This window comes from Sciurus carolinensis, chromosome 3 (assembly GCF_902686445.1).
Source record: "Sciurus carolinensis chromosome 3, mSciCar1.2, whole genome shotgun sequence".
Classification (NCBI taxonomy): Eukaryota; Metazoa; Chordata; class Mammalia; order Rodentia; family Sciuridae; genus Sciurus; species Sciurus carolinensis.
In genome coordinates, this window is record NC_062215.1 from 126,601,066 (window position 1) to 126,617,289 (window position 16,224).

A 16,224-nucleotide genomic window follows, 5' to 3' on the forward strand; every position below is an offset into this window, starting at 1 on the left:
AGAGATATGGGAGTTAATTTATTGCTTTAACTGATAGGGAAGTTTGAAATGTAAGACAGGGCTGTTTGAAATCCAGTGTAAGTAACTTTCATCACATGTTGGGATGATTTGTAGGTTGCTTAAACCTAGACAGTGCAGCCAACCCCTGAAATTTGGTCACGCCAGTTGTGCCTAGGTAACCAGATTCCTGGATACCTGGCCACTCTTGTGAAGATACAGGTCTACATCTGCTAGCTCCTATAGGGGATGACCTGATAACCATTTCTGCATGATTTACAAAATATTGTAAGACTTTACGTCTTACAATAAGTAGTATGCCCAAGATGACTCAACTAAGGAATAGAACAGACAGGACAAAGGTAGATCTTTTGGCCATAAGTCACCAGTACCAGGCAGCTGATGGTCCCTCTGAGAGACCACTCAGAGAAAGAGCACTGAATTAAAAACCAGAAGGTCCACACTCTCAAGGAAGCTGTGTGGCCTTAGGCAAACTACTTCAGCTCTCCATTTCCTCACCAGAAAAGTGAAATAAATCTCTATTATTTCTATTAAATAGAAGTTGATACATCTATAGTACAAAATCTTAGAATGGGACCAATCCATTTCAAAGCATTCTATCCTAAGTTGCCACATTTTCAGATGAATTGGGGTCCTTCATACTCAGTAAAAAGAATTCAAGTTGTCAGAATTAGTCAGTAGACATTGAGAAATTTAGGAGAAACACTAGTGCTCAGGATAATTGCATTTCTAGAAAATTTAAATTCATTATTCAGATGTAGACTGAGAAAATCTGTAGGGAAAATAGGAAATACATTGAAAAGGATTTCCCATATCTCTTTCAAATTCTTATGAGCCATTCTCAAACTATTCTGGAAAGTCAGCGCAGAAAACAAAAGGTCAGCTTTCCACACTCCCAAATGGAGATAATAATTAATAATTAATCCTAAATTTTAAAATTGTTTTTTTAATTTTTTACCACTGATAAATAACTACAGATGTTCTTCAACTTAAATGGGGTGACATGTTGGAAGCTGCGTATAAATTATGAGTTTGTTTGAGCCAACATAGGCAGAGAAGCTGCTTTTCTGGAAACTCCTGGGTAAAATTCCTGCCTTTGAAAAAGCCCATATCACACTGGCATTGTGCCTTGGCTTACAGACTTAGGATCAAACACAGCTGCTTGGAGATGGGCATAACCTGCCAAGTACCGAACAACCTGTTTACTTCAAGATCCCTGCCACACCAAAACCTTTGATCTACTTCCTCTTAAATAAAAGATTGGGGCCTTGTTCAGTTGTTCAGTTCCAGTTCCTATCAGGGTGGAAGACCCATCAGGCATTGCCACTTTAAATCTAATTTCTGGCTTTGACTTTTATTCCTTACTAATTATTTTAGAATTTTTATTTTTCCCAAGCAGCTTATACCTCCAAGCAGGAATCTACTCTACCAAGGTGCTGGAAACCCTGGCAGTAACATCTGACCATTTCATCATAAATTGAAAATATCATGTCAAAAATGCATTTAACACACCCAACCTTCCAAACATCATAGCTTAGTCTAGCCCTCCTCAAATGTGCTCATTACATTAACTTACAGTTGGAAAAAATCTAACACAAAGTCTAGTCAATAATGAAGTGTTGAATATCTCATGTACTTTTATGAATACTGTACTAAAAGTGAAAAGCAGGATGCTATATGGATATACTTTGCTCCTCTGTAAAATTGAAAAATCATGAATTGAAGCATTGTTAAGTTAGGGACGATTCACATTCAGTTATGATTAGTGGGAAAAAATATAGAACCATGTACTAACTTGACCCATGTCAAGAGGACGCAGACATTTGAAGGAAGAAAAAATAATTCTAAAAGTTGATTTCTGTATCCAAGATAATTCTGATTTAATTTTTTCATGAATTTTTTTATCTTCAAGGAAATATTTAATTCATTAAGGAAAAATATTATGTGAAATGGCTGTCTTTGTCTTATGATCCATATTATCTTACATCAGGCTTTGTGGAGGAAAGGTTTGAGCCTCCTAGCCTCTTGGGAGAACTCTGTGGTTCAGTCTGGAGTTTGTTTCATTCATTATTGACACAGCAGTTGACATCTGTCACTGTACTTGAGGAGCGAGGAAACCTAAGCCGATAAACAAGTTTCCTTGACTTGGTGTGATCATAACACACACAATATAACATAGTCACACACACATGCAAACACACACACACACTTTTGTAGGATATATCTATTAAATATCTGTATTTAAATGGAACACAGTACTCCCCATTCTCTGTCATCTTCATCTACATTGATTTCTTTTTCTCTCAGTATTAGAAGGGAAACATAACTTAACTTTGCATTTTAGTACCATGCAAAGAGAACATGTAAAAACCATAATATGATGCATCTTCTGATTTTCTTTTTAAATCCAATATTAGTTCTGAGTTTGATTGGAAACATCTGGGTGGGGGACCAGGAAATAATGAGACTCTAAATTCATGCTTTATTTTATCATAGGGAAGTGAGTTCATGAAATAGCCACTGCTTAGCCTAGCAGCTTACTCTCTTCAGACATCATTGCTTCTAACTACCAGATCAGGGCATGAAAATTGTATGCCTAACCCCACAGAAATAACTGTTGCCGTCTGCTTGAGAGTCCAGATTGTTCTTTTTATAGATCAACAGGGCAGGATACCTCACTGGAATGGCTAGGCCTGTGGAAGAAAATGCAAAATGGTTGTATCACTAATCCAGAAGTGACACAGTAAGAGTCTGCCTGTAGCTACAAAGATTTGGTATATTTGAGCTCATTATATCCTATTAGCAAGAAATAGTCTTGAGTTATTGTGCTCGCTAAATGTGATGTTTTTCATGAGATAAAAATAGCAATGATTGGACAAAAACTTTTCATTCTCTGGCGAAAGTAATTCAGTTTGTGATCCAGTATTTCATTCTCCCAGGAATAGACTCTAGAAAATCTCTTATACTTGAGTATGTGTTCAAGAATGTCCCTGGCAGTTAGCATGTATCAGTAAAACACAGAATCCAAACATTCATCAATGTCCTTATGGATAAACAAAATGATGCTTATTCATACATTGGAATATTTTACAGCAATGAAAATAAATAAAGCGTTATAAATTTATGCAACTCAGAAACATAATTTTGGTGGGAAAAAAGTAAGTTACAGAAGAATACATACCCTATTAAATACTTATAGGGTATTTATTTATTTAATGTAAAGTTGAGACACACAAAATACAACAATATATTTGGCAGGGGTTCAAACATGTGTGATGGAACTATATAGAAAAACAAGAGAATGATAAATTCAGATTCAGGATCCTGGTTGTCTCTGTGGGGAATAAAGGAGATGGGATTAGAGAAGATCAACACAAAGACTCAAAAGTAATAATCTTTTGTTTTTTTCTTAAACTAGGTGGTAGGTACACAGGTAAACATTGCATCATGTTCTGTTATACCTTTACAAATACTTTATGAACAAATAAAAAATAGTACAATTTGATTTTTTGTCTTCCTGAGAATTTGAATCTTTTTATGGTCCAAAGCTAAGAGCAGAATAATAGCAACTCACTCAAATTTAATGTTATGATTTGGATGGGAAATGACTATTGTTCTCTGACATCTAATCAACTATGTTGACTTTGCAATAATGGATTGGCAATTAATGATTTTTCTGCATAGCAGAGTCTTTTAGTTTGTTTGCTATTGCTGATGTTAATAATAGACTACTGGGAGTATTTCTTGATAAGATTGTAAGTATAAAATCTTTTCAATACCCTCTAATATCAAGGAAGAGAGAAACATAGCAAAAGACAAAACTTCATAAATCAGTCCTACCTCAATCGCAGTGCTAAAGTCATACTGACATCTGTACATCATTTTGTGCTGGTAACAGAACACAGGAGTGGTATTCATCCTTATGAGGAGAACTGAAGACCCCCTTGGACTGTTACTTTTCCTAGAAAGGTAACTCAAAGTTCAGTCTTGGTGTCTTATAACTGAAGAAAGCTAGAGGTTGGTCAGTATTCGGACAGCCAAGGGGGCATATTAGAAAGGGCCCAAGCTAGACTGAGAGTTCATGCTCCAAGGAGGCACTTCTAAGCCTGATGCTCAAGAAGGAATAGGAAATAAATGGAAAATATTGCCTGGGGGAAGAGAGTTCCAGGAAGCCGCAGAGAGGTGGTGAAGTTTGGGAATTTTAATATTTCCTTGCACAAATCTGCAAAGGTGGCCTGACTCAGGTTATAGATTAGACTTAGATCTCAGCCTTCCTGATATCATTGTCTCTGCCACAGACGATGGAGGCAGTACAAGGCAAGGTGAAGAGTACAGACTGTAGAGTCAGATAATAGGGCCGATTCCTTGTCTGTCTCCAAAGTCGTGGATCAGCTCTCAATCTCTATAAAACAGGGATAATGACTCCTACGTTTTGGCGTTGCAGAGATTAAAGGTTCAGTTGTTATAATTATTAATCTACCCTGTGTTTTGTAGGCAGTGTGATCATTCAGAAACAGAACTCAGGCATCTCCCCAATTTAAAACAAAAATACTGGTTCCTATTGTGAACATTCAACCTCTTAACGTAACTCCCAAAGGCTTTTTGGTGATCTGGCCCTACTTGCCTCTCCAGTTCCATGTACAATAGCCCCTCAGTCCTGCTAAAAAACCCAGTTCCCCAATTCCCTTTGCTTTGCTTGCAACACAAATTCCCCTCATTCTTGGACACCAAAATATTCCTGCTACTTTTCAGAGCTCTGCCTGGCAATCTGGAATGGGAAACACATCTGTCTCCACACAGAGATTTTGTAAACTTTTATGAATTTATCTGTATGATAATTACTTTTTACTATCTTAAAATGTAAACTATTTTAATATATTCTGTTAATTATATAGGTGCATCAGTAATATGCACCTATGTAATTAACACTGAACAATAACACTGACCAATTTACTGTTTCTTGGGAGCAATTTTGAAAAACATGATAGTTACTCTAGCATCTGCTGGGAACTAACTATGTTATATACACATTTTGTTATTAAATATTTCATAGTTTAATATATAAAGTACATCTAATCATAAATGAGCATTAGACTAAGAGTAGTCATTTTGCCACAATCAAGGGTAGAGATAGGAAGTTTTCTCTCAGTCAACAGTTAGCAATGTTAAAACACAGATCACAGAGAAAGGATGCAAGAGAATGCCAGTAAATTCAGGGGATGCTATGGATCTGTAAGAGGTTCTGTTTTGCTTCACCCAGCAAACCATCAACATTTTGAAAATTGAACCTAATGGTTGCAACCAGAGGATGCCTCTTACCTCAGCATCAAAGCGCGGATCCTGGTAGGCATCGCTGATGTTCACAGGAAGGCCTGTTGAAGCAACCAGCTCAGCAATGCTGTTGTTTATTAGCCAGTCAGAGTACGATGACTTCTCCATGCTTTCTTTGAAACTGTCACAGCACCAACACAGGCAACAAGGAAGGAGACAAACATAAGTTTGTTTGAAAGCAAACTCTACAAAACTACACAAGTAATGGGATTATCTATACTCATTAAGAAGGTATGAGTGAAAATAATTACGAGGTAATTATCAGTAGCTACTTCAAAATAACTTATCCATTATTAATTGTTTTAATGTCAAATGCCTGAGTAGAAACCATAAATTCACTATGATGCAGAGAGTAACTCCAGGTTGTATTTAGACCCCAAAAGAGGCAGACATAAAGCAGATAATCAGGTAATTAAAAAACTGACAATAGGAACCAATTGCACCGAACTCTGCAACCTGCCCACCTTAACTGAAGAGACTGGATGCTTAGATACCAAGAAAAATGAAATCCAAGAATGGGGGGAAATCAGGAAAATGAATTAATACCTGGCAAAATTTTAAAAGTAGCAAAGAACATATATGGACCATATAATCTTAGTAATTATTTCAGCAACTATGTTAATATCTGAGTAACTACTGTAGCTTCAGAGTACATCTTTCTCTTATGAAATCTCACTTAAAAGTCTGTTTTAATGTTACTGACTGCTGATATTAATAATTTAACTTATATCTATATAATTTGGACAAAGAATTTTATGCTAAATGATTTTGTAAACTTTCCCTTGTATCATTTGCATGGCAGACATTAAATTTACATAAATGCTATGAGACTTGCCCACTCTCTCCCTCCTTTCCATCTTTCTTCCACGGGTACATTTAGCACTGATGCAAAACTGAGCATTTTAAAGAAAAATATTCACGGGCAATATTTGATTTGTGACTTGAGAGATGTTAAGTGAAATCAAGTGAACGAACACAGGAATCTGAGGACCATGTTTTCCAAACTATATTCTGTGGTGTTCATGAGTGTACCATAGCAAAAATATAAGACTCCTATTGACTTTTTTAGTCTAAACTGCATTATATGTAATAAAATACCAGATACTGCTCATAGGAATGGTTATAATGCCATAATGTTCCCATATGGAATTCATGCCATACTGAGAATGCTGAGAAGTGGCATGGAAAGGTCACCAAATGTATGAATATGCAGAAACATAGACATTATTTACCATCATTAGTATAGCTCATCTGCAGAAATTGCTGGTCCGTGTCTGATAAATTTAGAATATATTTGTGATGTTATTCATCCCTTACTGCATATTAAACATTAATAGTACATAAACTTATTCTCTACGGATCTCCAGCTGAAAAATGGAAATGTTAATAAAAAGCTGAGTCTTTTAGTTCTCAGATGATGCCTATATCAAAGAAGTATGAAGACTAAGTGCTTCAAATAGATGAAGTTTTATTTCCTAAGACACAAAAACAACAAAAAAGTTCATGTTGTATTTTCTCCTTGCTATTTTATACCTGTAAGAAATGAAATTTTAGATTGTGATTCAATGAAAGCAAAATAAAGAAAGAAACATGATTATGTACCTAAAAGGATATCAACTTAATGAAGTAATGTCTATGTTTACAAAAGGATGTGGACTAAATTCTTATATTCTTGCAGGGATTAATTGGCTGGTTGGTTCATTCTGTACTGTCTATACTATATTCTAAACTATAAATTTTAAAGTTCTGTATAATTGCCCAGCACAGTGGTGCACACCTGTAATCCCAGTGACTCAGGAGGCTCAGGCAAGAGGATTGCAAGTTTAAAGTCTGCCTCAGCAACTTAGTGAGGTCCTCAGCAACTTAGTGAGGATGCCTCAAAATAAAAAATAAAATAAAAAGAGCTGGGAATGTGGTTCATTGGTTAAGCACCTCTGCATTCAATCCCTGGTAGCAAAAATCAAACAAAACAAAATGAAACAAAACAAAACCCAAAACACTATGATTAAGCAGTTTGGAAAGTGCTGGCCTAGTGTGTGCTGGGGAGGGTAGGAAGAAGAGCTGCAGTGGGATCTGGGAGGAGTCTGAGAGGTCAAGGGAGAAAACTGAGGGCCAGAGAATAGAGGGAATGGGTATCAAGGAAGGACCTGGTTTACCAAGCAGCATCAAAATCCTCTCAGCTGGGTCTTTCAGGATGGGTAAGAGTTCAGCAAGAGAGATTGGAGAGGTGAGGAGGAAAAGCAGGAGCAAATGTCAAATGCAGCAGAGTTCAAGAGTGTATTCTTAGCAAAATGAATAATCATATGGTAAGGAGTAGACTGGAAAAGGAGGTCAAGGCTTAAAGGTGGAGATTTACTGACTTGCTGAGACCTCAGTTTTAGGCAATAAAGAATATTGAGCTGGGGAGTGATGGGGTTTGAGGTGTGTTTTTAGGAAGTCTAATCCAGGAATGGTGATCAAGGGAGGGTGGCTAAGGTTTACTGAGGGTGGAAGATGTCCTGGTAGACTAGGAAGTTGTGGAGGTGGGAAGTGATGCTGGCAACTCAAAAGGTTGTTCAGAAGATTCTGCAGAGCTTGATGGACAGGTAGTGGTGGCTCACATTTTTCTCCTGAGGGCCTGTTAGCAGAAGGGACATGTTCTGAGGAATGGGAAGATGGGGAAAGATGGCATATTCTGTGAGCCTGAGACATGTTCATTACTGAAAAATCAGAACCAAATCAGTTTTCAGGATTGAAAACACTAATAACAGAGCTAAGATTCTCTTCAGAGAGATAAAATGGATACGATTACTCGGGAAGAGATTATGTGGGAAAATTTAGATCTAAGGGAAGAGAGAAGCAAAAAGGCAGCAATAATGGGGGAAGGGAGAAAGAGAAGACATTAATTATCATCACCCACTACGGGCCAGGGGCCAGGCCAGGTCACTTACCTAACTAATTTGTTATCCTCACATAAATCCTGTAGGATGGATATGATCTCAGCATTTAACAGATCAAAAAACTATGGCCCAGAGATGTTTAATGACATTTCCCAAGTGAAGATATTGTTTTCACCTAAACGTAACTCCTAAATCCTCAATTATTCTATTTTTCCTGGAGCCTTTGAAAAGAGTTAACAAGTAGGAAGAGAGCAAGATTCTTAAGTCGTTACCCAAAAATAAAAGTGAGGGGCCTTCAGCAAAAGGAAGGGTTTCAGGAAGATGCTGAAGTTAGCAAACACATTAGTCTGAGCTTCAGTCAAAGGAAATGGGAGAAAACAACACTATATTACATCATTAAGAACCTTAGGCCTCTACTTATAGAATCCCAAGGGAGATATCATGACAGAAATATTTGGTGGGAACAGGGGCTCCTCAAAGACTCATGTGAAATCTAAGCATGTTAAAGTCTGGTTTGTTCTGGCTGCATGCTGCAATGAAAACATTCTAAAATTGTTGACCAGTGTAGAAGGTCAATTGTGCAAGGCACCATTGGGACTGTTTCTAGAAAGTATAAGCTGCAATCTTTACCCTTAGGGAACTTGCTACAAGTTCAGGAGATGAGAAATAAACACACTGATATTTAAACAATTACACAAATTTAAATGCCCAATTCAAATTCCAAATAAAAAATTTGTCACATGGCTGAGCTGCCAAGTTACCAGGTCCACTGAACCAATTATGAATGCTGAAGAAGTCCAGGGAGGGAGAAAGGACTTTTGGCATTGTAATCTAGCTAAATTTTTATGAAGAATATGGAAAATGACAACCCCCAGGACAGGGAAATGAAAACCCTCCCCAAAACTGTCTGACCTGAAGGAAAGAAAGGAGGAAGGCAATCATTAATCCTCTTCCAGTAAATCCTTTCCTAGTAATATTGGGTCCCAAGGGAAAGAAAGCAAACTTTTATCCCTTCCTGGGTTCATCCCCAGCATCTCTACCAAAAGCAAACATTCATCTCTTCCCAGCCACAGTGGGTCCTGAAGGGAAGCAGTGAACACCAAGTTCTGAGCTCTTCCCAATGACAATGAGTTTTGGACTTTATACAACTTTTTTCCTGACTGCCTAAATTGACATATTCTGCCTCAGTCTCCAATGATTCATTTACCCTCATTGAAACTATAAAACTCAGACTCCTTCTGTAACTGGCAGCCATTTTTCTACCCAGAAAATGAGCACCTTCAGTGCCTGATTGACAAAGCTTGTTGATCCACCGGCGGTATGCGTCCGTCCAGGTTATTTGTGTTTTCATAATGGTGCAGAAACCATGTTGGTTATTTTTGCTTACACTTCAGATAGGAGGTAAGTCTTGAACTGACCTATAGCTGAAGTAATGCAAACAGATTATCTGAAACCACCCCTGCTTTTCTTCAGTTTAATGTGGCAGTGGTACATAAATTAAGGTCTAGGGTGACAGGATGCTCACGGTGACAGGAAAGTTGATTTGTCACTCTTGATATTTACATCATTGTCTTAGTCCATTTGGGCATTTATAACAAAATACCATAAACTGGGTGTCTTATAAACGACAAACAATTGTTTCTCGCACTTCTGGAGCCTCAAAAGACCAAGACCAAAGCATTAGTGGTTTGAGTGTGTGGTGCCTTCTTCCTGTATCCTCACATGGTGGAAGGAGAGAGGGATCTCTCTGGGTCCTCTGTTATAATCCCATTCATGAGGGCTCACCTATGTGATCTATTTACCTACCACAGGTCCCACCTCCAAATATGCTTACATTGAGGACTAGGTTTCACGATATGAATTTTGAGGGAAGCACAGATATTCAGACCATATAGAAAGTACTTTTTCATAATTTGTTTAAAGTGTATATGCTTTGACTGGGGATGTAGCTCTGGTAGAGTGCTTGCCTATTATGCATAAGGCCCTGGGTTCAATCCCCAGTTCCACTAAATAGATCATGGATGGATGGATGGATGGATGGATGGATGGATGGATAGATAGATAGATAGATAGATAGAAAATCCAGACCATAGCAGTCTTATCTGGATTTTGCCCAAGTTCAGTCTTTCAAATCTTAATGCTCTGCTGTAATAGAATCATGACATTGAATTAGAGCTTTCAAAACCTTGCGTCTTTTCTTATCTTTTTCAAAAGGTGATTTTGTGTTATAATTCAGCCTGAGTTCTTTTGGAGTCAGATAAGCCTCATCCAAATATCCCTTTTGCCCACTCTTCAGCAAAGTGATCTCAGACAGTTATTCAAACTTCATCTGTAAAATGGGCACACTACTATTACTTAGATAGTTATTGTTCAGACTAAGGTAATAATTTATGCCCAATGTTTAGAATAGTATCTAGGCTATAGTAAGCATTTTTAAAAAGCATCACAACTTTTACAGTAGATTCTACATGCGACAGTAATCCTTTGCACATTTCAGCAACATGATGTTATGAATTTAATCACAAAGGAAAGGGCCCAAACAATTTCTGATTTTTGAAGGACACCCCTGGTTTAAGCAGTTAGTTATTTCATAAAGATCATATAGATCAACTCTCTCTAAATTACTGTGTTTTCCTTCCTTTAATTGATTGCTATTAGAACAGGACATGGTTACGATCATAGACTCAGCCATAAATGGTTGCTCAGATTCTGCCCTGTGCCGGAGTCCCTTATAAAAGGAATGTATAGGGACTGAAATATAGTCTAGCTGTGCATGTTTGTATCCATCTAAAGGGGATACGTTTCTCTAATTCTCAGAGATGCTTAAATGGTTGTCAATAGCCTGCTTCAATTTTTTCTTCAACATATTTGACAATTGGGCATGGAACTTCAAATTTAGCACCTTCTACACCAGGAAACTCACTATTTACAAAATATTCCATTGCATTTTGTGGCAGCTCAATTTTTTAAATAATAATCATCATTCTTTGTTCCCAGTTCCATGATTTGAACCAAAGAGTGTGGATCTTACTAATAGCTCTTGAAATATAGCAATAATTAACATATTCCCCATAGTCTTCCACTTGAGATTGTTCCATCCCAACCTATCTCCAGTCCTTTCAGCTTCTGTTCAGATGGATCCCCTAGCACCAAGAATCCATGTGTCAACTCCTCCAGCAAGAAGAAGACTCTTACCAAGTGCCTCATAAATGCCTGGCCTGAGTGCTGGAGGGTGCGCATGTGTGTTACCAAGACATTTACTGCACACCAGTGCACAGTAAAGACAGGGAAATGCCTTCAAATTCTAACATATTCATATTTAAACCAAAGGCCACTTGAGAAAACATTCAAATGTTCCCAAAATTTGCCTGATTTTTAGACAAACCATTCATTTGTTCATGTATAATAATAGCTCCTCACATTCAAGTCATAAAACTATTTTGACCCATGCAGTGGGATTTTTTTTTTTAATTCTGACTTAAAGGAAAAAAATACAGAAGAAAGAAAAAAAATCATTGAAAAAAGAGTCTGAAAAAGCAAAAGTATAATTGACATCTAAACTTCAGTGAAACATCCTTAAGAGGTAAAAATTCACTACTTAATAGGTTTTTTTTTAAACTTGAAAAAACAGATTTCTCTAAGTTCAAGGATTCATTTTAAACTAACAAGGTAAATGTTAAGAAACTTATATTTTGTTATTTTACAAAAATCAAGGGCAGAGGAAGATGGAGGTATTTAAGTGAGTTTCATGTAAAGGGCTACAGTTTAGATTGTCCTTCAGAGATGTCTTGGTTCAAAATGTGAGACTAAACTGACTTCAAAGAGATCTTCAGGAGCTCAAATATATTGACTGTGGAGCATGAGGATAAAAGAGAATTGCTCTATTACAGAAAACACATATTCCTGCAATGTGACTGCCCTGAATTGAGGCCACGGAAGTAGACATAAACCTCAGGGCTGACTAGTCACAGAGCTGTGTTGGAGGGAAATCGATACAAGTAAAATAAAACAAGACAAAATAAAATACCCTAGGACAAGTGACTTCAACTATCTGAAAAATCCTAGATTAGTAAAATTTCAAATGCAGAAAACTGTGAAAATAAACTTAAGACTATCTTCAGAAGTGCTTCTCAAAGAGTCTCTATATTAGAAGACATAAATATCTGAATAAAATAATGTTAACCATTGGAGTGTGCTGTGTTGAAGTTTCTGCTCTTAACATTAGACTTTACTTGCAGGAAACTCCTAGGACTTTACTCTTTTTAGAATGACCATTGATTGGACACCAGTGGGATGAATCTTGTCTGAGGTGAACAAAAAGCTTCTTTCCTTTTTGCTGAAAGGAGTTGGTTCATGGAAACCCATTCAGGTATGGATATCAGGCTAGCCCTAGGCCCCACCTTTACAGAGAGGAGTGTGGGCAGAAGCTATAGGACCAGACCTAAAATGCCCTAAGGAAAGAATGTGGAAGACATTAGGGGAACAGAGGAAAAAAGGGTCAATTCCGTTTAGTTTGGGAATGATATTTGGGGAACCACTTCACAAAGGATGTTGGTCTAAGGTGGTCTTTGAAAGATAAGTCAGAATTCATCTGTCACAGAAAGGAGATAAAATTCAATACAGATAAAACTACTGCTTGAGAAAAGCTTTAGAAGTATTGGATTCTCTGAATTGGAGTAGTGAACATTAGAGCTAACACTTAAGATGCATGATGGAAATGACAATAAGGCCACAGTGGAAGAAGCCAAACAATATATTATGTGGTTCTATGCACAGACCATGTACCCCAAGATGTGCATCTATGCAGCCACTCCCACATCTGTAACAGCAGCCCCTTGAGTCCTAAGTGCCCCATGTATATCTGTTCAAGTACTTTCTGGACACTTCCTGGGTATTCAGAGACACCCGAAATTTAACACTTTCAAGAATGAACTAACACACTCTCCTTAATGTTGTGACTATCATTAATGAAACTGTGACCATTAACTAAGGGATCATTAGAGTGAGAGCAGAAGTTTCAACACATACACAACCTAGTTTCTCAATGTTAAAGAATGATTGTCACTCATTCAATAGGTGTAGGTTCCAGAGAGGTGAAGAGTCAGCAACTCAAAGAAATATTTGGAGCAGTAATTTCTTTTTTTATGCTTTGCAAATAAAAATTGATTTTTGATCCACAGGTTTATACATAGTAGTATTTATTTTGACCAGAGGTCTGTCTCAACTTTGGTTCACAAACAAAAACTTTGCTTCTAACTTTTTCTCTTCAGGTAAGTCTATCCCTGGAGGCCTTCCTGAAGCCTCCAGCTGTTCAACATTTTTTGAAGTTATCTTTTAATTAGGAGATTAAGGAACTAAGTCGATACCAGTGGGACTTAAAGCTAGGACCCCAGGACTGGGACATTAATAATCTCCTACTGGCCTCTGTATCTTTGAAGGCTATGGCACAAGGCTTTTATTCATTAAAGGAGTTAAGAGAGGATGCAATTAGTAAGGAGAACCAGCCTGTCAGCCCTTCCACTGAGGCAGGCAAGGAAGATGCTCTAAATTGCAGGAGTTCTGGAAGTTTATTATGATCTGTTAATGAACTTGCCTTTGAGGTCTTGCCTGAGAACACTTCACCACATTCTCATTTCTCTCATTTCAAGTCTTTTGTCTTATCAGAAATTAAGACACAGTAACACATTTTTTATACTTGGTTTTCTCAAGTTGTAAAATTAGAAGGATTAGGTTGGCATCACTTTGGAAAAGTGTCTTGTAACTCTCAGGTGGGTGTTAAACAGCATGGCTGCAAGTGGTTGGCACCTACCACTTGGCATCATATAGTGAAAACTACTTGGTTTCACAACCAAACAAATCTGTGTTGGTTTTTGTTATTGTTGTTATTTTAATTTTGGTCAATACTTCCTAATTGTGAGATGATAGATAAATATATTATTGGAAAACAGGAGGAAAAAAAACCATTTCACAGGGTTCTTTTGTGGATATTATAATATAATGTTGATGAGTAATGGCACATAGAAGGCTCTTGATGAATACCAGTTCCCTTATATCAAAAAGATTTGTCTTTTCTTAAAAATACAGAGATGACCTATAATTCCAGCAGCTCAGGAGGCTGAGGCAGGAGGATGGTGAGTTCAAAGCCAGCCTCAGTGATGGTGAGGCACTAAGTAACTCAGTGAGACCTTATCTCTAAATAAATAAAATACAAACTAGGGCTGGGGATGTGGCTCAGTGGTTAAGCATTCCTGAATTCAATCCCCAGTACCAAAATACAAACAAAAAAACAAAAACAAACAAAAAACACAGATGTGACATATGCTCTATTTAATTGCTTAGCTACTATATGACAGAAGAGATATAACTTTTTTTTTCAGTACTGGGAATTGAACTCAGGGGTACTTAACCACTGAGCCATATTCCCAACCCTTTTTATTTTTCATTTTGAGACAGTCTCACTAAATTGCTGAGTTTGGTCTTTAACTTGCAATGCTCCTGCCTCAATTGCCTGAGCCACTGAGATTGCAGGCGTGAGTCACCACACTCAGCTAGATGTAACTATTTGACCATGGAATCATTGTCAGATGTGGAAAGGTACCAGAGAGAATATGTGCCAGCTGGCAAAAATGCTGACCACAGTACAAAGTTACAATTCTATCCTGATAGAAGTTTCAAGTAGCCACACCATATGTCTATGGGTGTTCTGTGGTCACCCTATACATCTCTGAACTGAAGGCACACCACACAATTCCTGGGCATGTGCATATCAAGCAAGAAAGGAGAAGTGGATTCAATTTGTTAAAATATTAGCTAAAGCATGTTAAATGAGAGACCTACAAAAATAAGAGTCAAACATAAAAACCAACCATTAGGGCTTCTGAGTTGCCATAATCTGTTTACTGCAGAGCATCAATCCAAAGGACAGTTGACCTACATAGGCTACTTTAGTACATTTGAGCTCAGTACTTTTTCAAGTGCCTTGTTCATGAAACGTTTTATAGCTTTTATCCTCCTCTGTGACAGTTTTACTGGAGTGACAAGCCCGCTAGTCTGAAATAAATAGGGGTAACAAGAAGGTTTGTCTTTCATTTGAATCTTCATATTGGAAATCATGAAAATTTACACAAAAATTATATATTTAAATTTTATATGTTTAAAATGTGACTATTAGATGCTTGAGAAATATGCTTCCTTGAGTTTCTTAAGATGAATTTGGAAGACATATAACAATTATTTTCCTTTTGTTTTTGTTTCTGTAGTACTAAAGGTATAACCCAGGGGTGCTTTGCCAATGAACCACATTCCCAGCCCTTTTAATTATTTTTTTATTTTGAGTCAATGTCTCATTGAATTGCCTGGGCTGGCCTCAGATGTGCCATCTTCCTATCTCAGCCCTCTAAGGTTACAGGCAGTGCCACCACACCCAGGGATAAACAAAGTCTTTACAAATGCTTCCTTTCCTGTATTGATATTCAGTTCTTGTAATTAACATCATGCAAGTGAAGCATAGACTCATGCAAGTTTAGAAGGGTCTTAACTTACACAGTTCCCTGAATGGTGTGCTTAGGTCAGGCATAAGGCATTTCAGTGAATACACCACAATTCAATTCAAAATGTTCTGAATATTTTTAGAAAAAAGAGGTACCGAATATCTAAGTGACTCTGACAGTGGAGTTTCCTGGTAAAGAAGTGGCCTCAAAAACAAAAGGGAGTCACAGAGCTCAGTCTCTGGCACCAGTGTTGTCTTCCATTGAGCCAACTCAGATCTGCTGAGCCTCCTCTTTGCCAGATACCTGAAAGGGGGTGAAAATGAGTCTCCAGGGCATTTGGATCTCAGAACTTCGATTAACAATGTTAAATACTGGCATAATGAGGTTCCGTAGCCCTGAATGTGCTGACCAATAGATAGTCAAAAATAATATGAGATTCTTACTTAAAGGAAGTTATCCAGCAACACAAATCTTGTTCATGTTTCATCCCTGATGATAGGGATTAT

General features: G+C 37.4%; 1 protein-coding gene across 1 annotated transcript in view; it reads right to left on the reverse strand.

Annotated features, from left to right (window-relative positions):
• Pde11a (phosphodiesterase 11A) overlaps positions 1 to 16,224 on the reverse strand; it is a 378,401-nt gene that overhangs the window by 178,120 nt on the left and 184,057 nt on the right. The window contains exon 6 of the mRNA XM_047545134.1: positions 5,338 to 5,470. Coding sequence (XP_047401090.1) covers positions 5,338 to 5,470 — 133 coding nt within the window. The remainder of the gene's footprint in view (positions 1 to 5,337; positions 5,471 to 16,224) is intronic.